Raw genomic sequence first — 21,347 nt, 5'->3', positions numbered from 1 at the left:
AAACCTTTCCTCTTTAATTACATTTGGCTCATCTAGCAGTCTGCTGAGTGCCTTCAGAAATGCACAGTTCTCATACGGTGTTGTCCTTTGGCATGAATAAATTCACATGTGTTTGTGAAGTGTTTAGCTATTGTTGTACTGTACCTAGGCTGTCTGGAAAAGCATGTGTAACCTTTTTATCTAATTGACTGATCACTGACTACTATTCAGAAGAAACAGAAAGATATTTACACATCACCAGTTATGGAGACTCCAGGATTTATGGTAATTGATTTCAATTCCCATCTGGTTCCCACTCAACAATGAAGTACGTAGAGGCTCTGCTAGGCAAAAAAAATCCTCTTTCTCCTCAACAGAGCCCAAGAAATCACTGCTTCAGTGGGAGTGATATAACAGCCATAAGGTATCAGTGAAAAGCATGTGAAGGATATTAGGCATCATTGCCTCAGTAGATTTTATGACTCCCATATCATACCTTAATGTGAAGCACCCTGAAAAGACAAGGAGACCTCCAGCCACAAAAAAAAAAAACCAAATCCAAACTTCAAAGCAAGCATCTGCATAGCAGAATCACTGCAGTCTCCTTAATTTGGTAGGATTCCAAATCCAATCTGGTTATATATATCATTTTCCAAATTCCACAATCTCTAATTCTTTGGATAGCAGATGCCCTCAAGATATATTGAGAATCATATATTGGAAAGATGTTTGTTTATTTATTATGATTATGTCTTTAATTATACATTTAAAGAAGAAGATGCAAAATTTAGCTGTACTCATCTGATTTGTATTACTCCATCTTCTTGGAAACCCTAAAGAATCCTTCCTTCTTAAATAGATTTTTTTTCCCTTGAACTTGAAATGCTCCACATTCTGTTAGCATAAGAAACTGGACATAAATATGATCTAATACAGTGAATTTAGAACTTACTAAGAGTGTGTAAAAAGAAAACAGGTATAAGAAAATGGTTAATATATGCAAATAGCTGGTTCACAGCTATGAGAGTACTTTAAAAATTACTTGCAGAAATATTTCAGACCTATAAAAACAACTTCATTTTTTTTCTTCAAAGTGAACAATTACACAAATGTGTACTCTCTGTCTTATAAGATACTAAGTAAAACATTTTTCAGCGTAAATTGTTTTCCACTGAATTACTGGTTAATATATTTATCTTCATAACAAGCTATGTCATGTCATGGCATCTCTTGTCATGCACTTACGATTATTTTGTGGTTTTAGAGCTTCTGGATCTTCAGCCTTTGCCTATCACAGCCTTGGGACATCCTGAATATGAAGTTCTGTACAAATTCACACACTTCAACCCTATTCAGACACAGATATTCCATACCCTTTATCACACAGACTGCAATGTTCTTCTTGGAGCTCCTACAGGTTCTGGAAAAACGGTTGCAGCTGAATTAGCCATCTTCAGAGTTTTTAACAAGTATCCCACATCAAAGGTTTGTAAAATAGGTTTACTAGAATAATTTTGTTATGAGTATTTTTTCAGTAATAAAAACATCTAGAAGAGGACTATGGGGAACTGAATTTTACTTTTTCCATTTTATGTGTATGTGGATACAAAATGATAGTGCGTAATGTACATTATGCTTTGTTTTCAACTATTTATTTCATCAGTTGACAGCTAGAGTTAAATCTACAGAAATGACATGCAGGCATGCTGGATTTCCTTTTCTTCCTTACTTAACAGCATTTCCTGCTTTAATCTCCTTTTACTAGTAGTGGAACTCTTTTATAGCTATTAGATCCCTTCCATGTGAATACAACTTGCCCAGTCTCTCTACTATTTAAACAAATAAGTTGCAGTTAATTACTACAAGCTAGTTTTCTGTTCCAGCTCCCCCCTGTGTTTTAAATTGCCTAAAAGCTGAACAACTCACCTTTTGGAGTTTTGTTTTCAAGGTGGATATATATCTGCTTCTTGACTTAGCCATGTTGTCTTAGTTAACTACATTATAGGTTTAGAGTCTTTCAAGAAGATCTTTGTATCTGACTGGGAGATTTTTAAAAAGTATAACCATTCTATTAACAGAAATTGTGTACATAAATTCCTTAATAATTTTTGAATTTAAATATATTCTTGTAATTTGTTAGTCCAAGTGAAGTAAACAAGTCACTCATACACTTCCAACTTATCTGTGAGACATAAAAATAGCGAGTTCTCAAAGGAATATATATATATTAGGGTTTAATAAAGCTGGAAGCCTGGCTATATATTTCAAATAATGTATGTGAACTCTTCATGTAGCAGTTTCCTTATGTTCCAGAGCTTCAGAATTTTTAACCATAAATCTATGAGTAAATATGTTTTGTACATGTGAGCATATTCCTCTCTGCACTGCAGGCTTCTTTGAGAAAAATATTGTGACATTTTGCTTAAGATAATCAGCTTTTTATTTAATTGGTAATGTTTTAATAATTTAATGATATAACAGGAAATTGGGTAAGATAGTGCTTGTTAGAAATTTGGATTATTTCTGTTCCAGATTGGTAACGTGCAGATTTTATAGTCATGGCAAAAAAACCCCATTATTTACATAAGTGGGTTTTGGTTTTAAATGATGTGATAAGTATTTCAATTTCAATAAATTATTCCTTGTCTGAGTTTATTTGCTTATTAATTGCTCAGGGAAAAAACCCCAATATTTTCAGGCATTATGTTTGTTTTAAATATAATCTTGTTGTAGGTCATTTCAGGAACTCAGACCTTATTTATTTTATAGATTATGACTATGTCAAATCTCACAAACACCATGTTTTGTAGGTACACTTTATCAAAGGTGCTTGTTTAACTTCTGGTTTTGTGCCTTTTTTTTTTTGCAGGCAGTGTATATTGCACCCTTAAAAGCACTTGTCCGTGAGAGGATTGAGGACTGGAAAGTTAGGATTGAAGAAAAGCTTGGTAAAAAGTATGTTTCTCCTTATCTAGTCAGAGAAATGAGAAGCAAAAGAACAGCTCATCAAGTATGAATAAAATCTCAAAATACTCATGAGTATTTCAAAAAGGGTTTTGGTTTTATACTGTCCTTCAGATTTCTAGTACTTGAAAAGTTCTAGCAATAGTCACTGATAGATCAAAACTAAGAAAGGGATACACTTTGATACCCAGCTATTTTCCTTCTCTTTGCTTGCCAATATAAAAAATACGGAGCTCAGATTTCACTCCTCCATATCCTTGGAAATTGAAAATGTAAGTCAAAATAAGCTCTCATTAGAAACCTCAGCTGTAAGGAGCATACAGGACTTGCATGGACTGTATAATAGTTGCACTATGTCCTTCTTATATAAATTAATATAATTTTATTCTTTGGTATCATTAGTTTCCTGCTGACCTTCTCAGGTGTTGGAGTTCAGCCATTACTTTATGATCTATAACATATATTAGTCATGTTGATGCTTTCCAAAATTATAGTATACTGAATAAAAATTTTTATGCAAAGGATGCATTATTTAGGGCCTTCACCTTCTCTAAATATAGCCTTTTTCCTAACTTAAGCTCAAAGCACACCACAAGAGAAAGAGATGCTGTTCTGTGTACATGAAATTGCCAATAATATTGCTGTTGTTATTACAGCAATGAGATAAAATATTTTATGGTAATATTTTTATTTTTTTTTTAAATTTACAATTATTTTTGACTAAAATATTGAACAGAATATGCACATTTCTTTGAGGAATTTTTGTTTGATGTTCGGCTGGATTTAGAGTGTGTCATTGAAAAGTCTAAAACCCATCATAATGGATCCATCTAAAATGATGAGTTACTGCAAATGCTGTAAACAATTGGAAAAAAATTGCTAATCTTCTTCAAAAAGTAATCTCGGGCTAATCTCTGCACCAGTCTTAATGGACCTTCACTGAGAAATGCAATACACACAGCAGTTTAGCCCCATTATTCAAACCAGAGATCTATGCAGAGCAGCAGGCAGCAACTTGGTAGCTTCCATGAAAGCTTTCATCCTGTCTGTGACAGGATGTTAAGATTCACATTACATCATACCAGTATTATGTTATCTTCATTTTGAAAAACTAACTGTTGGTTTGGACTCATCCTCTTCTTTTTATATGGTTTTGCTAAGGAATGGTATTTGGTATTGGTATGATATTTACTAGGAAAACAGAGAGACAGGTTTGTTTACTTAAAGCAATTTTGAAAATCCAGTTAAATAGATTTGTCAAGAAGCAGAATTATTTTGCTGATTTCTTCTTTTAGGAATTTAAGGAGTAAATATTTTAACATTAAAATGTTTTAAAGCTTTGTAAAGCCAAGCCACTGTCCTTCTTGATTACAGGGTTGTAGAATTGACAGGAGATGTGACTCCTGATATGAGAGCTATTGCCCAGGCTGACCTGATTGTTACTACCCCAGAGAAGTGGGATGGTGTCAGCAGAAGCTGGCAGAACAGAAGCTATGTTCAGAAAGTTGCCATTCTCATCATAGATGAGATCCATCTTCTAGGTGAGCATGTTTCACTGCTTTTGATCAGAATCATTGCTTCATTTGAAGAAGTATGCTGTTACTTATGATGAGAATATACTTTTTGACATCTGAACCTTTCCTTTTTCTCTGTTTTTCCATTGACCTTTCATTCACTAGGGGATGAGAGAGGCCCAGTTTTGGAAGTCATCGTGTCTCGAACGAACTTTATCTCGTCTCACACTGAGAAGCCAGTAAGAGTAGTTGGTTTATCCACTGCTTTAGCAAACGCCAGAGACCTTGCTGACTGGCTAAACATTAACCAGGTATGAAAAAAGTTTTAGAAAATGGATATGTATTTGTCACACAGAAAAGAAAAATAGCAGTTGGTAAGATAATTCAAGGCTAAACTTGAAGAAAATGTTCTCTTGTAGATGGGTCTGTTCAACTTCCGACCATCCGTGCGCCCGGTTCCTCTGGAGGTGCACATCCAGGGCTTCCCTGGCCAGCACTACTGTCCTCGCATGGCCAGCATGAACAAACCTGCTTTTCAGGGTAAGCAGCAAGCTCCTAGACCTTTAACTTCTTACTCTAAAGGAAAAAGAGACTTTGCACTGTTCATTTGCAGCACATTTGCAGCATGTGTTACTGTATGTACTCTTGGCATGTATTGGGAGAATCTGCTCTGCTAATGGCCCAAAGCTATTTGTCTGAAACATAAAGTGTGCTGCAAATGCAACATGTAACAGAGGAATGTAATGTATTTAGAACAGAAGAATAAAATTAGTGTTAGTGAAGGGGAAATAAAATGTGTTTTCTCTTAGTGTTTGACACCAGAGAGAAATATTTGTGTAAAAATATTTGAAATTTAGAAAGCAATAAAACCATTCATATTATTAATATGCTGAGGTATTTTCATATGGTCCACTGCATGTAAGCATTAAAAAAATTGTGAACAGAAGTTGCAAGTCAGGCTAACCTCCTATAATTCTAGTTTCAAAGCAATAACCATAAAATTCAAAATTTGTAGTGCATCCAGATATGCTTCTGTTTCCAATTTTTTATTCTTAACCAAGCTGGCAAGCAGTATAGATTTAAGAAAAGCTCTCTTGTATTTTATTTGAACATGTTTTGCTTTGGTTACATAAGGAATATTTATTATATCAATTAAAAATAACCTCCAAAATAAATTTTGTGGTGTGAACTGCTGTTGATTGTAAGGTGACATTTGTGAGGGGACTTTTTAGCTGCTTTAATTAGCCTTATGACAGAAGCAAAGTATTGATTGTGGACTAGAGACCAATCTTGACAGCTCGGATTATTTACACCTCCACAAGAGCATTGTACAAAAACACTAATGAACAATAAATCTGTCTTGGGCTGTTCTGCCACACCTGTTCCTGAAGCAACAAAAATCCATTAGATGGTTGGCTTTTAAAATATATAGATATATTGGCATATATAGTTGTAAGGTATAAATGCACATGAATTTTCCTATTTCAATAATTTCACAAGTGCATCGTGTGTGTGTTTGCAGGAGCACATGCTGGGTAGTATTCATGAACTGTGGAATAATATGTCCTGGTGGGCAGTATGAAATAGTTTTCAGAGATTAAAAATACATAAATTTAATTGCTTGAATGAGAATTACATGACAAAACACACAAATGGATGTATAAGTGGTTTAGAGAGAGTTTTTGAAATTCTAGGTACACCTGTTTATACTTCTAGTGCTTGTTGATGTTAGAAATATGTATAAATATGATTTATTGCATGCTGTTCCCAACTTGTTTGACGTGATACAGTCAAGGTTATTTTAGCATTTTCATGGCAATACTTATTCCTGAAACCATAAAAATTTCACTGCAAACTGAAACTTTCCAAAGATGGGCTGAGCAAGAAAAGGCTATTTTAAAAAGTCCCAAAACCTAATTGATTTAAATCTATCATAATTCGTTTAAATATATCAGGCTAGTTAGCTGGCACAGAAACAAAATTCTCTTGTACTGTATTGCCCACTTTCACAGCATCTGTTGAAAAGTCACTTTCTCCTTTTTTTACATTTTCAGAAATTGGTATATTGAAGTGATCCTCTGTAGTCTGACTTGAGTTTATGCAGTTTGAGCTCAGGGTTAGGCAGAAAGCAAATTTTAGAACTTCATGGCACTGAGTCTGAGACAACATAATCCAACAGTAGAAAAAACATTAACATACTTAGTCGGCTGAGATAGAGAAATTCACCAGCTTGAATTCTAGAAAGTTTGTCTAGGTTTTGTGGTGGTTGGTTTTTTCCCATAACTGGTTCTCTTAATTAGCTGACAGCGTTCAGTGAAGTAGCTGAAGGGAAATTGAGACTCAGCTAAGTGTAGATTTACAGCCTTTGGTTCAGAGGTGGTGTATTCTCACCTCAGTTGTATCCATCCAGCAGAATAGAGGCTCAGTAGACATACCTCAATGTCACCTGCAGGGAGGTCTGTCAGCTGTCATGGGATTGCAAAGAGAAACTCTCATTTTTGTCATTAAAGGGCCTAATTCTCAAATTCTGTTTTGCTCAACAGCGATTCGGAGTCATTCTCCAGCCAAGCCTGTTCTTATTTTTGTGTCATCGAGGCGACAGACAAGGCTTACTGCCTTAGATCTCATAGCTTTCCTGGCCACAGAGGATGATCCCAAACAATGGCTGAAGATGGATGAAAGAGAGGTAGAATCATTTTACCTGCCTCATTTATGCTTTGCTTCTATCTTATTGATGTTTTTAAAAAAAAAAAAAAAATATCATCTGTAACAAGTTGTTTGAGGGTAGATCTTGAAAGAGTTATGCATATGCTAAATTTCCCTATGTATTAAAAGTAGTGACAGCATTAAGGCTATAGAAGCGTCTGTGCAAGAGCTGAACTTCAGAACACAAACTCTTTTATCTTTGTTTTTTCCTGCATATCTTATTAATGCTACTTCCATGGTCCCAGACAACATATATCACATGGTGCAAGTCTTTGATACCAAGATAAGACAAAGACTAAAAGAAAGAGGGCTAGTGCTCTCTAAAGTTAACAGCTGGACATCTGTGACATATAGATGTTGAGCTGAAATCTAAACCAAATCTCTTTCAGTGTTTTAAGAGAAAAATCATCTTTCTCATAAGATGCATTATGTGTATGTATATGCATATATATCTGTGGAATATATGTACCTATGTATATACATGCATGCATCTATATTCCTAGATTGATAGGCATACTGCAGAACCAATCCTTTAGTAATGGTTCAGTCTTTCATATCAATGAAATAAATCAATGATATAAAAAATAAAGCTTCTGCCAATATCTTTGTTTTCAATATATAAAGATTACAAAGTCAAACACTTAGATGTTAAACAATGCTAGCAGAAAGGCTTGGTTTTTGTTCTTCTTCAAGCAATATAATCTTTAATTACTTTTTATTCTTATTTTTTAGTCTTCTTTTATTTATTGCAAAACATGAATGATGGCTAAATAATAAACAATTATTCAATATTCTCTTTTATCTGCATTCTTCAAACTGTATACCAGATTATATTTAATTCACTCAGTTTAGCACCTGCTCTGAATGCAGTATTATTTATTTCACTCTGCACTAATGGTCCTGATTATAGTATATCATTGCTGCAAAACAGGTTTTTTGGTTGATATTCAGATTTTCAAGATTTTGGAGACTAGCTTTTTCTAATAATTGAAAATCTTCTACTTGGAATTTTTGTGATGATTTAGGGCCAAAACACAGCAAAATGCAGGAATAATAAATATTCAATTTCTTAAATATTTTATTTATTTATTAAATAAATTTAATATTAAATCCAAGTTGATTACAGTATGAATATTTATCTATCAACAGTTTTTGAAATGGTTATACAATTATAAATATTATATACCAAAAAGCATAGGTTTCTAAATCATATTGTTCGTGTTTGTTTGCTCTTTGCCAAAAAATAAAATGGGATTTTTCAGAGATAAAGCAAAAGATCGTTATCCTTCCTGTTTTGGATGGATTTTAAAATAGAAAATGGCTGTCTTGGCTGATAAACCAGTAATACTAAAGCATATCTCAACTTGATGGTGCTCTTCTAGCTGTACAACCTCTTATTTAATGTTTTCTTGAACTAATAGAAACATTCCATATCCAATTTATTATTACTTAGTAGAGTACTCTAGTACCTTGTGCTGGTTTACTGTAGTAATCTCACCTACAATTAGAGTATGCACTGGGCAGCTTGCCCTAAATGACTTGCATTAATATGAACAGTGTCCCCATGTCCTGGGAGCCACTGCTGTTCTGAAAAGATCTGTAACTGAAGCTTCTTCACTTGCTGGAAAAGGGTTTTCTATTAGGAGTCTTTCAATTTCATGTTCCAGAATAAGCCTCTGAAGGTTTTGAAATAGGAGCCAACAAGGACAAGCAGACTTTGCATTTATTAGTTTAATAGCATTTGCATATGATTTGTATTTGAATTAATAAGCTGAATGTTTGGAGCATGAGATACCTACCAAGTTACTCAGTTCTGATTACGTAAATGTAAAAGACTAAGGATTAAGTTCTAAGTTGTTATATCTTACCACTATTATGCAGAACACAATTCTGTTTGAAGTACCCACAATTTCAAGTGGATATTTCTTTGGGCAATTATGGGAGTAGTTTGTAGTTTTGTGTTTTAAATGAGCATGATTAGCCTGAGTTTCATTTGACATTGAAGCAAAGGACAAAGCTCTAGCAGTGCTACATACATAGTGTACATCCTGCCTAATTATTTAATAAAAATAGAAATAAATAATTTAAAAAAGACCTCATATTAATTTAGGGGGGTTAATTATAAAAAAAAATTCAAGTAATATTAAAGTCAGGCTTATATGTGAAATAGACAAAATTCTCTCCAGATTGCTATAAAATTTTTAAGTTTGAAAAGTAGAGCTAGAAAATACTTTATAGTAGATATTCCATGTCTTAAGCCCTTGTCCAAAATTCCATATGGGCTTAAAATGGACCAGTTATAAAAATCAAATTTTTGTTGCCTTTTAAACAACTTTTTTTTTCCTGACAGTTTTTTGTTGGTTTGTTGGTTTGTTGTTTTTTTTCCACTAACCACTATTTCTTTAGGGGAACTTAGAGACAAATTACTTTATTTTCAAAAGAGTTGTAATTCTTAATTGTGAAGTATTTTGAGATCTAGGAGTTTTTTCATGGGTATATATAAAGTTAGCAAGCTGTACAGTAGACCATGGCATTTTTCTTCAGTCAGCTTTATTTGTATAATATTCATTTTGGCTGACATAAGATTCCTTTGAGAACTCATTAGTAAGTTTTGTTTAATGGTGTAGTTGAGTTTGCTACATGATGGCTAAAAGTTCTTATGTTAGCTTCCCAGTAGAGTTCTTAAGACTTCTTGAAATGTTCTAGAACAATGTCATCTGTAATAGCTTCTAAAGGACTGATGTAGAGGTAGAGACAGATTCTTGCTGCCATTAAAAGTGGTTTTTCTTTGTTCCTCTTTGTGATGGTATCAGAGAGATTCAGGCCTTGTAGGGGGGAGACTGGAATACAGAAGAGACCAGTACTGAATCTTTTTTAATGTGTTGTTACTAATACTAGATCTCTTTTTATCAACTATGCCATCATCTTAGCTTCCCTCATCTTCTCTGTAGAGATTCTGCCTGTGGTGATAAACCAGGATCTTGTTTGAAGCTTGTGATGAATAATTCTGTTCAAAAGCTTCCAGGCTGCTTTTCATAGTACTCTGAGATAACAGGCAAATCCACTTACATTTTTGCCACCCAGCTCCAAATATCAAATTCAGGCAATGTATCAATCTGTTATATTTCAAATGACATTAACTTGCATGAACCTTATGGAATACATATTTGTATGTATAAGTGACATATAGAAAGAACCCTTCAGCCGTTGCCACCAAAGTAGATAACAGCATTCATGGATCATGGAGGAATCATACAAGATGTTCTTTCCCTCAAAGGAGTCATTATCTAATAGGTGCAACTGAATTATAGTTGAGAAGGAATTTTGTTATACATCTACTGAAAAATACATGTTATAGGCAGTTCCATTAGGTTTTGGGAATGGTTCTTCCTGGACATTTTCCTTGAATTTTGGTTCATACACGTTATATTATTCAGAAAGTTGAAAGGTATTCAGAAAGTTGGGAAGCAGTCAATCTTCATAAAACTGGCCTGTACTCCATGAAAATTGCTGATTCTACTACTGCTCAGTTTTGCAGCTCTGCTGGACCTCTTGCTGCACTACAATGGTTAAATTTCTTTCATAGATTCTATCCAACTAAGTTTCAGGCTATGTGCATGCTTTTTGTGAAGAAATGGCCACTCAAAGACCTCATGTATTACATATACTTTAGTCTCACCAAGGAAGCCTCCAACAATGTTTGAAGTACCCTACTTGCCAGGATTTGTAGCTGATGCTTTAAAGCTCACCCCTACATTTTTGAACTTCACATGCAGACGTTCTTCTGGATTTAAGCAACACTGCTACAATTCTCCCAGAGTATGAGTGGGCAGTTTCTAGGAAAAAAGAATAGTTCCCTTTAGAGCCTTAGAGATGTTTTTTTAATTTTTCTGTAAGTTGCATTGTCCATACACATTCCAAAATTTATCTCTCTTACAGTATGCCCCAAGACTGAGTTTATTTTTCAACAGAGTGAAGAAGCAGTAGCAGAATCTGTTTTCCTTCCCATCTGCAGTAATACCAAGAACTCTACAGTAGACTTCACTTTGTAAAGATTGTCCTGGTTATGCTTTTGAGGCACAGGTGCATCATGACAGAAATGTGAATGGGCAGTGCATCTCAAAGAGGAGACTGCATCTATAAATAGAGGATGCCAACATGCCCATGGAAAAAGAAAATGTTATGCTTACCCTGCATAATCATTATTTTTAAATATGCACTTCCTAGCTAAAATTCTAATTTGGACTTGTCAGCCAGGACTGTCATGTTGAAGCTTGTGACCCATTACTTATCTTGTTAAAAGGGACAATAACTCAGATTATCGTTTTGGAAACAGACAGTGTCACCAGTTTGTGATGGTCAGCTTGGGTAAGATCAGTTATACTGTTGTACATTACAAGCTGACTGAAGAGGAGCAAGTCCTCTGTCAGAAATTGCATCTACATCTGTGGTGGCAGAAAATGTTGCAATCTTTTTACAACATAATTTATTAGAATCAAGTTTTCAGTTTATTTATTTTTCTCTAATGTTTTTACAGCTTTTTGTTTTTAACCTAAAACAAAAGTACAAAAGTAGTATTTATGGTTTATTGTTTGAAGTTAGAATGCAGTTCTCACCAGCAGACAAGCAGGGTGTTTTTTTATTTGTTTGGTGGGGTTTCTTTAAAAATTTATTCCCTGTCCAGATACTTGGATTTGTTTTTTTGTTTTGTTTTTTTTTTATATTTACAGTGCAAGGAGGGGGAAGAAATGTACCAGTGTACATAGTTTTAACTTTATCCACAATGTTTTTTTTACATTCTGCTGTGTGCATCATTTGGCCATCTGCATCTTGTTAAGACTGCTCTTTATGAAACATCTAGAAATAACTAGTGTCCTTTAGCACAAACATACCTGCAGTAACACTCAATAGCATCCATATCAGGCAATAGTTTGTTTCCACAGAATTCAAGAGCCCTTGAATGAAGGACACTCATTGACTCCAAAAGAATGAATCAGACCCATCCTGATTTTTGCCATTTTAGACATGTGATTGTATAAACATGTGTGCACTAATTATGGATTAGTACATATGTGTTTGTACACTGTGTGGAAATACAAATAGCCATATGCATGAAAGGGAATTAAATTTTACCAATAATTGGTTTGCATTGTTAATAAAAACAAACAAAGAAAATACCCAAACCCAATAAAAATCCTAAGAATTCTTGGAAAAACAAAAGATGGCTTTTTCTTTTCTAACCTTTAAATCAAACAATCTATTATCTCCATGTTAATGTTTTGAGGTAATGTTGTACTATAAAACAGGAATAGAAGAATCTGGTCTGTGTCATGAACAGGCATATTTCTGTCATTTAAATTTGTCTTTTAGTGTTAAATGTTTTATTATATTATTATGCTTTAATGTATTATTATGTATTATTAAATATGATTTAATAAATATATCTCAACTGCTTAAAGCAGATTTGAAAATGTTCCTTGAATAATCTTATTTGAGTTGTTTTAGGCAGCTTGTTCTGTGTGGGATAATTCTGAAGTATAAGCCAACTCTTCATCAAAAATAATTTTGTAAGATGATTTTTTTTTCTGCCTTTAAAGATCAGGAGGGTACCCGAGAATGATTTCTAAGTGTTTCAGTCATTATAGAAGTTCAACTTCCTTCTACAAGATGTTGGTTTTATGACACAAAAGTGTGCCATAAAAATTAACGTTTAGTTATAACAAGGAGATGTTTTTATTTCACTTAACATCTGTAGCAGATGTGAAATATGTAATTATTTTTGTAAAAGACTTCATAACTTTCACGATTCTTTTGTTTGGCAGACCTTTCTTCTATTGGGCATTTTAGACAATTGATAAGCATTATTCAGTGGCATATGGTCTGAGTCTGACGTGCTTTGAAAAGAGTAGAGAGTACTAATAATGAGGATTCTGTGAAAATGGGAAAACCAGCACAACAGATATGCTTTGAGAAAGTATGGGGTTTTAGCATCTTGAAACAATATATCACACTCAAAGGGACAGAATTGGGCTGCACAATCTGTTAGCTCATTCTTGTCCAATCTGGTCTCCTCCTTTCTTTTGGAGCCAGCATTGTCATCAACTTGCTGAATTATACTCTGACTGGAATGTATTTCAGGCACAGGGTAATGTATCTGCTTAAATGGAATCCTATCTTTCTACAAAAGCTTTTTAAGTATAATAAATTTAAAATATAAAAAAAAAAGTTCTATTAGCTTAAAGTAAATGGTTCAACAGTTTACATATGTGCAGGAACAAAGAAAATGACTTGATTGAGAAAAATCTGGCTTGTTTAGAAATTACGATAGAAAATGTAGAAATAAAGTATATTTTTTAGAATAAATATTTTGCAATGCTACCAGGTTCCCAAATTGCTTTTCAGGAGATATTTTTCTTTGCTCATTAAAAAAAAAAAAAAAAAAAAAAAAGAATTTGACAGACAGCAAAACCTTTCTGCATGGGCCTGATCCTGCTTGTCTATGAGTCCAGGGAAAAATACCTTCCTGGCATTAAGATCCCAGAATTGGTGTTGTACAGGGCTTTTTAATGCTGGTACAATGTGTATTTCCTTATATTATTTTAATATAATTTTTTTCTGTTCTTAAGGTAAGATATATTTGATTTATCCTTCTGTGAGTAAACCTACATTGCAGTTGTTTTCAGAAAGATAAATAGTAATTGAGTCATAACAATTCAGAAATATTAGATTTGTTTTATAGTCACAGTGCTGTGTCTGTTTCTGGTTAATGAACCTATTAATTGTGCCATTATTTCTTAATAGAAAGTTATAATATTCTTACACTACACTGACATAAGGGAGTTATACTTTTAAATAAATTGTCATGAGAATTTTAAGCCTTGGATTGTGCCTATGGGTAAAACAGTTATGTTTATTACAGTGATTTATGTGAAAGTAAGGGGTCAGCTAAAAATGACTAGGATTCCCTGCTGCTAAAATGACAGGATAGCAGTACATGTGCCAGTGCTCCTGCTAAGGGTTCTTTAGTTTTCCTGTGGTAAATTACACTGCTTTGCAGGTATGACTAACAGCTCCACAGGCTGCCGCTGTAATACGAGTCAGAGGGGAAAAAAAATAACCACCACTGATTGTAAAAGCAAGAAGAACATCTTTGAATAAATTCCCAGCAGTGTGAATTTAGGATGTTTTGCGCTGGCAACTCTATGGCAGAAAGGTTTAGCTCAGGTTGTGTGCTGGAAATAGCTCCCAGTGTAAAACCTCATGTGCTGAAGGAGCAGTCTAATCACTTTAGGCTAATCCCAATCAGCTAATTTGATCCCTGTACTGTTCTAGAGGAAAAGGGGGTTTCGATTCATTATTTTCCCAATATCTCTTTCTTTTGCTGTGAATAATGAAATAAATGTCTTTGGAATTGGCTCATTCCCTTACATTAAAGACATAACTATCAGAAGGTGCTGATTCTCGGTGGGGAGAAGAAAAATTAATTCAGCAACGCAGTATCTTTTGTCAGTTCTTGAGTGCAGAAGCTGACTGAAATGTAAATGCATTTTTTTTTGTTTTTCACATATTTACCAATTTTGTTTTCTACTTTTTTCATCTTAATTTCCTGTTAAATATATACATATAATTTTTATTTCTCAAAGTGTGTACATAGGCATAAGGAGCCTGTGCAGTACCAATAACAATTAATAAACCTGTAGTAAAAGAATCATTAATAGATTTAATTATATTTTTAGTATTTTATGTTGATGGTCATAATTGTAGAGAAGACAATATATGTGTTCCCATTTTATCCAGATATTTTTTAGTCTTAGAAGAAAAGCTCTTTAAGATGGGTCATAATTCATGTTGTCTACACTGAAGTCACATGTCTACATGTTGACTAGAGAAATCAAAGGTTTGCTGATTGTATCTAGATAGATAAACTTTATCCTTTAACATATCCTCCTTTCATTCATCTCTTTACTCTCTTCAACTTATCTACCACTTTTTTTGCTTCCCTTTCCTAAATGGACTTATCCCCTCTTCACTTCTCAATTCACTGGGTTTTTTTCTTTCTGCTCCCTTTCTTTTCAGTGTTTTATGGACCACTTCGCTCTTTTCTTCTGTAAGCACCCTTTTCTTTTATATGTGCTAGATCAGTTTATACAACAACAAACCTCTTACAGTGTCTTATAGTACAGGAAACTCAGGAACCTCCAGGCAACTGCATTGTGAGGGTAAATAAAGTTTAAGAGCTTCCATTGACAGATGAAATTGATTGGTCTCTCGAAAGTTGAACTTTTTTTTTTTTTTAAATCAGTTTCTCTGTTACTGCCATCAGTTGTGGTTCCATTAGTCAAGATTACTTCAACAAATAGACTTTTAAAATGCTTTGCAATTTACTCTTCCTGACAAAATTGATTGATTTACAAAATCTATATTGTTTGTTTGTTTGTTTGTTTTAAAATCCTCAATATGGTTGTATTCTCTGGATTTTTTGTACCTCTTATGGATATTTTTTATAATAGTAACAACATGTTACTTGAGTTTAGATATGTGAATCATTTTATTCACATTAAGGTCTGAGAATTGTAAAACACAGAAAAAATTTAGAGAGGTTACAATCTTGAGCATCAGAAGTGAAACACCTCAGAGTCCCAAGTAGGAATGGAGATATCACTGTGGTACTGCAGCTATCATATCTCAGTACTTTGGAGAACTCAGTCTGATTTGAGCCTGAACACTATGTCCAAATTATTCAGTTACCTTGACTAATTTGTTCTGCACTACTGTTTTATTCCCTAACCTTGGCTATACCTCCCATGACCATGAATGATTCTGCCCCTAAGTATGCAATATCATCATGCCACTGCTGGTGGCACCAGGAAACCACTAATAAGAGCATAAATTTTAAAGTTCCTGGCTATAATTATATTAAAATCACATAAAATAATAAGTGACCTTAGGAATAAAACAATAAAAATAATTTTGAAGAGTAGAATCACTTAACAAGACTGTTTTGTTCGTTATTACTAAGAGACTTTTCACGGGGGTCATCTAAAAAAATAAATAAGCCTATTATCAAATTTATGACTTGAAAATATAGGCAAGAAACGTAGTTAAAATCATAGTAGTGAAAATTATTCCAAGAGTCATTGACATCAGATTGGAAAGAATTAGTAATAGTAATAAAAGTAGCTTTTTATCTGGACTTCTGAAAGTTTAAAATGAATACACTTAATAGATGTTGGAGTTCACTACAGATTTTGAATCTATAAATTACAAACTCGCACTCAAAAAAAAATTTCAAATTAATTTGCATTTCAGCATGTGAATAGGAAGCTTTCTTGATGAATAATAATTGCAAAATTATCAAACTGAGAAACACTCTATCTGTTCAAAGGCATTAGAGAGAGCCAAGTTTATTTTTCATGACTGTTATTATGTTACTGGTTGCAGGGATTTGCTATGTTTTTATACCAGTTCTAACTCCTTTGATACTAGGGATTGCATTAAACAAACACAGAACAGAATGCACAGTATTTGCCAGACCTGTCAAGATATTTTCAGCATTTTCATTTCCTTGTCTGTGTTACTTAGCATGTCAATAAAGTCATGTGCATTTTGTATTCCAACCCCATTGTTAATATAGTATTTTTTTAGACAAAACCAGTCTTCAGAGACTGAGGAGGGTTCTGTTTTCCTGCTCGTATAAACAGCAGTGAGCAAATTATCATTCCTACAAAAACAAAGGAAGATAAGAAACACAAAAGTTCCTTAGTAATCTGTTTTAAAGCATGCAATTATTATTTCTGTTACAGATGAATGACATTATAGGCACAGTTAGAGATTCGAATCTGAAGCTGACACTTGCTTTTGGAATAGGCATGCACCATGCAGGTCTGCATGAAAGGGACAGGAAAACTGTGGAAGAATTGTTTGTGAACTGCAAAATCCAGGTACATGTGTTCTTTTTGAATCCTGCCATAATGAGTTTTACATGGAATTTTAAAAGTTGACTTTTTGTTACATATACCTCATTAATCTTTCTTTTTGTCTTAGGTTCTTATTGCCACGAGCACATTAGCTTGGGGTGTAAATTTTCCAGCTCATTTAGTAATTGTTAAAGGAACAGAATACTACGATGGAAAAACAAGACGTTACGTGGATTATCCCATTACAGGTACTCACATAAATTATGGAAATGTTCATATGCTGAAACGTATTTCAAGCATATGCAAATGACCTGAAATATTTAGTAACTGAATTTGATAAAGACTAGGAGAAATGAGGTAAGGGTTTTTTCTTTATTTAATGCAAGAGAACTCTTAAGATTTTATGCAATAATGATTTGTTTGGCAAATATTTTCATGCTAAATTCCTTTAATGTGTATATATAGACATTAAATAATTAAAGGGACAATATTAAGCCATATCTAGTTCACTACATAATTGTAGAAAAGAAACTTTTCAAGCGTGCAATTTTTTTTCATTTCTTAAACCTTTTCTAAACAGAAACAAAATTTTAACAGTAAACTTAGCCATGGTTTGAAATGTAACAGTTGAATCACACACATATGAGAAAATAAAATGTATGCACAGTCACTTGGTAGTAAACAAAAAACCTTAACTGGCCTGATATCTTCAGTGATATGAGGAATACTTCAGAAATAAGCAGCTAAATTAAATACTTTTCTGGCTTTATGCAGACTTTTGTTGTTTTCTGGCTCCATGAAACTCCGGTTTTCATAAACTGTTCTGCAGTGTTTTCAACAAGCTGAAGAAAGTGAACCATGGAAGAACTTTTTTTCAGAGTTCAGACAGGGAGAATATTTGTCTGGATCGTACTAAGTTTGAAGAATGAGAACAAGCTAAATTTATTCCAGGTTTCCTGTTCTATTTTCCCTTTCTTTTTTCAGACGAGCAAGTAAATTATTAAATGTTCTTATACTATGCTAGCAATACATACACTTAAGGACAATGTAAATGGGATTTGTTAGGGAAATACAGAGCTTGCATCTTTTTAGCCATGCACTGTCTTTTTGGCAAGAGAAGCTTAGTAATGTAAAAACACGCTCAATCTGAAAATACTACAGGGTTACTTCTTCAAGTAACCCATCATAGAGCTTAATTTAGTGGTTAGTGCTCTGCAGGAAACTTGGGATCAATTTCCAGACCAACTCTCTTGTTCAAAGATTCTGGTCTGACCTGGGATCTTAGCCATGCACACTTGTATTTTGTGACAGACTTTGGCTGATGTAAACTTAGTGAAAACACTCTCCGCAGCGAAGTCGTATCACGCTCGTGCCGACTGGAAGAATGGTGATGATCATTTATTACTGAATGGGGAAAAGTGGCGAGGAAAGAAATCAACAGAAGTTTTAAACTTTATGTTGAATCCATGGCACTGTCAGAAATCAGTAACAGAGAAAATAATACATTTAAAGGAAATCAGAGACTCAATAAACAGTGCAGGCTTACTATGCTGTTTTAGAAATCTGTTGTACAAGTACACACAAAGGCATTAGGGAATGCTGATACTCTCTATTGCCTTTTTAAATTCAGGTAATTTCAACACTGGGTGTTGTTCAATTCCTCAGTTCTCAATAGGACTTGGGGCAGGGGAGGGGATAGATGGAATACCACCATCTGTAATGGAAGCATTCAGATTTTGTTGTCTGCACTGCAACAGAAAATGCAGATTCCTTATTTTATGAAAAAACATGTGGTGTGGTTTGCTTAAAGCATTTTTATTTTTAACTTTCTAGAGAATATTTTTGCATCTGGAACTTCTGTGGATAGGTAGTAGTTTTGCTGCAGCAATAAAATGAAAATGTAATTAATTTCTTTCTGAAATACTTCCAGAAGTTTCACAATACTGTCTTTAATGCTGCCCTCAAGTTATGCTTTCAATGTTCCATCGTGGTATTACTGGGCTTCACTCTACTGAAGTTACCTTTCTGTGTCAGGAATGCATTTGGCTCCAAGGAAGCAGCTGAGGGCAGAATTAATCACTCTGGAGTGTTCAGCAGTTTCAAAATAAGCAAGAATGCTTCTTTGAGTGAAGTCAGAGGTTTTGGGGATGACTTTTTCGCAGTTAACAGGCATTTATTTAGTCAGCCAGTTGGATCATATGTAATATCTCAAGACTTTGGTCCAGTGATTAAGAGCAGCCAAGCAACATATAGTCAGTAAAGAAAATATTGAGTTTGGATAATTACATAGTGGATATTGTCAAAAATAATTTCCTGACACTTTTTGGTAAATCCATTTCCTGTGTGGTATTATGCACAATTTAATTCACCACATAGAAGTTGTTTCATCATCCTCCTGTGCACATACCTCTTCAGAAGCAGCAGATTTAAACTAGTTTCATTTTACATCTTAATGTCACTTCTAAGCTAACAAAAGGAATAAACTGATAAAAAGCATTGCTTTCTATGCACAAGTCAGTACACAAGTGAAAACATATTACTAAAAAATCATAATTGGACTGTCTGTTTCTCCTGCTACGGTCAGTTGCTGTATCCCAATCTTTACTTTCTGGATTTTAACTCAAATAAATCTCTTCAAAATGCCGAGTGCTGCAAGCCACATACTGGGCGGGTATGATAGAGCTCATACAGAATACACAAAACATTAAAAATATTAACATTAAAGATGTAAAACTTATGAATTGCTTTCCATTGTTTGTTCTAAGTTAAATAGCAGTTAGTAACAGCACCAGAAAAGATTCAGAGCTCTGGTGAATGTGACACAAAACAACCTATGCAGATGCACTTCTCAAATAAAGAGAAGACAAACAAATATACGATAAGCATGTTTATCCTTGGGGACAGGTAGCAAGTTGAGCACGTTTTACATTAACTAGTATTTTCAGTGTTTATAGAAGTCATTAATTAGTATTTACAAACAATGGTGTATAGGTAGCATGACTGAACCAGCTTTCAATTCTGTATATTATGATGTGATGTAGGGACAAAATGCTATATGAAACCATCTCTACTCCAATGCTAATAACTAATATAACTTGTTTGAGTGCTAAATATCATAGTTCTCAGTAATTAGAAATTGCCTATACCATTTTATCTCTAAAATACTCAAAATCTAGGAAATCGTATCTAGCAGAAAAGCCTACATGAGGAACTTGTGTAAGGGTGAAGTCAAATATTTGAAAATTAGGAAATTATAGGCAATTGTCATTATAGGTTTCATGAGTTGTCTTACTCATCAGCTTTAATTGCATGTAATAAAATGAGGTATGGATGTGGAATAGAAGGAGGGTAAAGGCAATTTATATGAGATGTAAGCCTAGATTCTATTGCAGTATTTAAGTATAAAAGAAGATAGTCTCTGACAGAAAGTTCATCATAACTTTATCTGAGATGGAAAAAAAACTTGGAAGTGTCAAAGCCAACAGAGCGTACAAGGCCAAAGTAATGCAATAAACCTATATTGTATGCTATACAGACATAAATGCATTTATTTATTCATCCAAACAAATATTTGGCTTATACATTATTGTCTTTTTGGCAGATGTGCTTCAGATGATGGGGCGTGCTGGCAGACCACAGTTCGATGACCAAGGAAAAGCTGTCATTCTAGTTCATGATATTAAGAAGGACTTCTACAAAAAATTCCTTTATGAACCTTTTCCAGTTGAATCAAGGTAAAGATAAAGCAATCAGAAAAGCTGATCAAATTATAAACAATACTATAAATGAGGGATAGAGGAAAGGGAAACAAAATTCATGTGCAGGATAAGTCCTAAATACTGGACTCAAAAGGAAGACAATTTAAAAAAAGAAATTACCCATCTTTATTCAGAAAAATCCTTTCTTCCGTGAGTTTTGAAGCACTGCTGAGCTCGTCAGTCCATTCCCAAATAATACTACAGGTGCCTCCCCATTTCTGGGTGTTGGCTCAAACATGTCAAAGCACTGTTCTTTGAGGGCAGTGTTTAGGACAACTATCCATGATCTTCAGAACCTTTTTTGAAATTTTGTGATGAGTTACTAATAGGAAAAATCAAGGTGAGTTTCAAGCACTTTCTACCTAGAATGTTTGTATCATTTTAGGTATCACATTGTTAAAAATCTCAAAAGTTCAAAAATTCGAAGTTCAAGTTTACCTGGTATAAACTCTTACTAATAGTAAAAATAGCAAAATTTTTGTGAGAAGTATAGAAACAGCATCTTTTTG

General features: G+C 33.9%; 1 protein-coding gene across 1 annotated transcript in view; it reads left to right on the top strand.

Annotated features, from left to right (window-relative positions):
* ASCC3 (activating signal cointegrator 1 complex subunit 3) overlaps positions 1–21,347 on the top strand; it is a 248,206-nt gene that overhangs the window by 175,827 nt on the left and 51,032 nt on the right. The window contains exons 25-33 of the mRNA XM_056487382.1: positions 1,244–1,464; positions 2,849–2,934; positions 4,318–4,484; positions 4,623–4,768; positions 4,877–4,997; positions 7,001–7,143; positions 16,967–17,104; positions 17,208–17,328; positions 20,682–20,814. Coding sequence (XP_056343357.1) covers positions 1,244–1,464; positions 2,849–2,934; positions 4,318–4,484; positions 4,623–4,768; positions 4,877–4,997; positions 7,001–7,143; positions 16,967–17,104; positions 17,208–17,328; positions 20,682–20,814 — 1,276 coding nt within the window. The remainder of the gene's footprint in view (positions 1–1,243; positions 1,465–2,848; positions 2,935–4,317; positions 4,485–4,622; positions 4,769–4,876; positions 4,998–7,000; positions 7,144–16,966; positions 17,105–17,207; positions 17,329–20,681; positions 20,815–21,347) is intronic.

This window comes from Oenanthe melanoleuca, chromosome 3 (genome assembly GCF_029582105.1).
Source record: "Oenanthe melanoleuca isolate GR-GAL-2019-014 chromosome 3, OMel1.0, whole genome shotgun sequence".
Classification (NCBI taxonomy): Eukaryota; Metazoa; Chordata; class Aves; order Passeriformes; family Muscicapidae; genus Oenanthe; species Oenanthe melanoleuca.
Note: the sequence above shows the minus strand (reverse complement) of the source record. Positions and strands in the feature narration are given on the sequence as shown.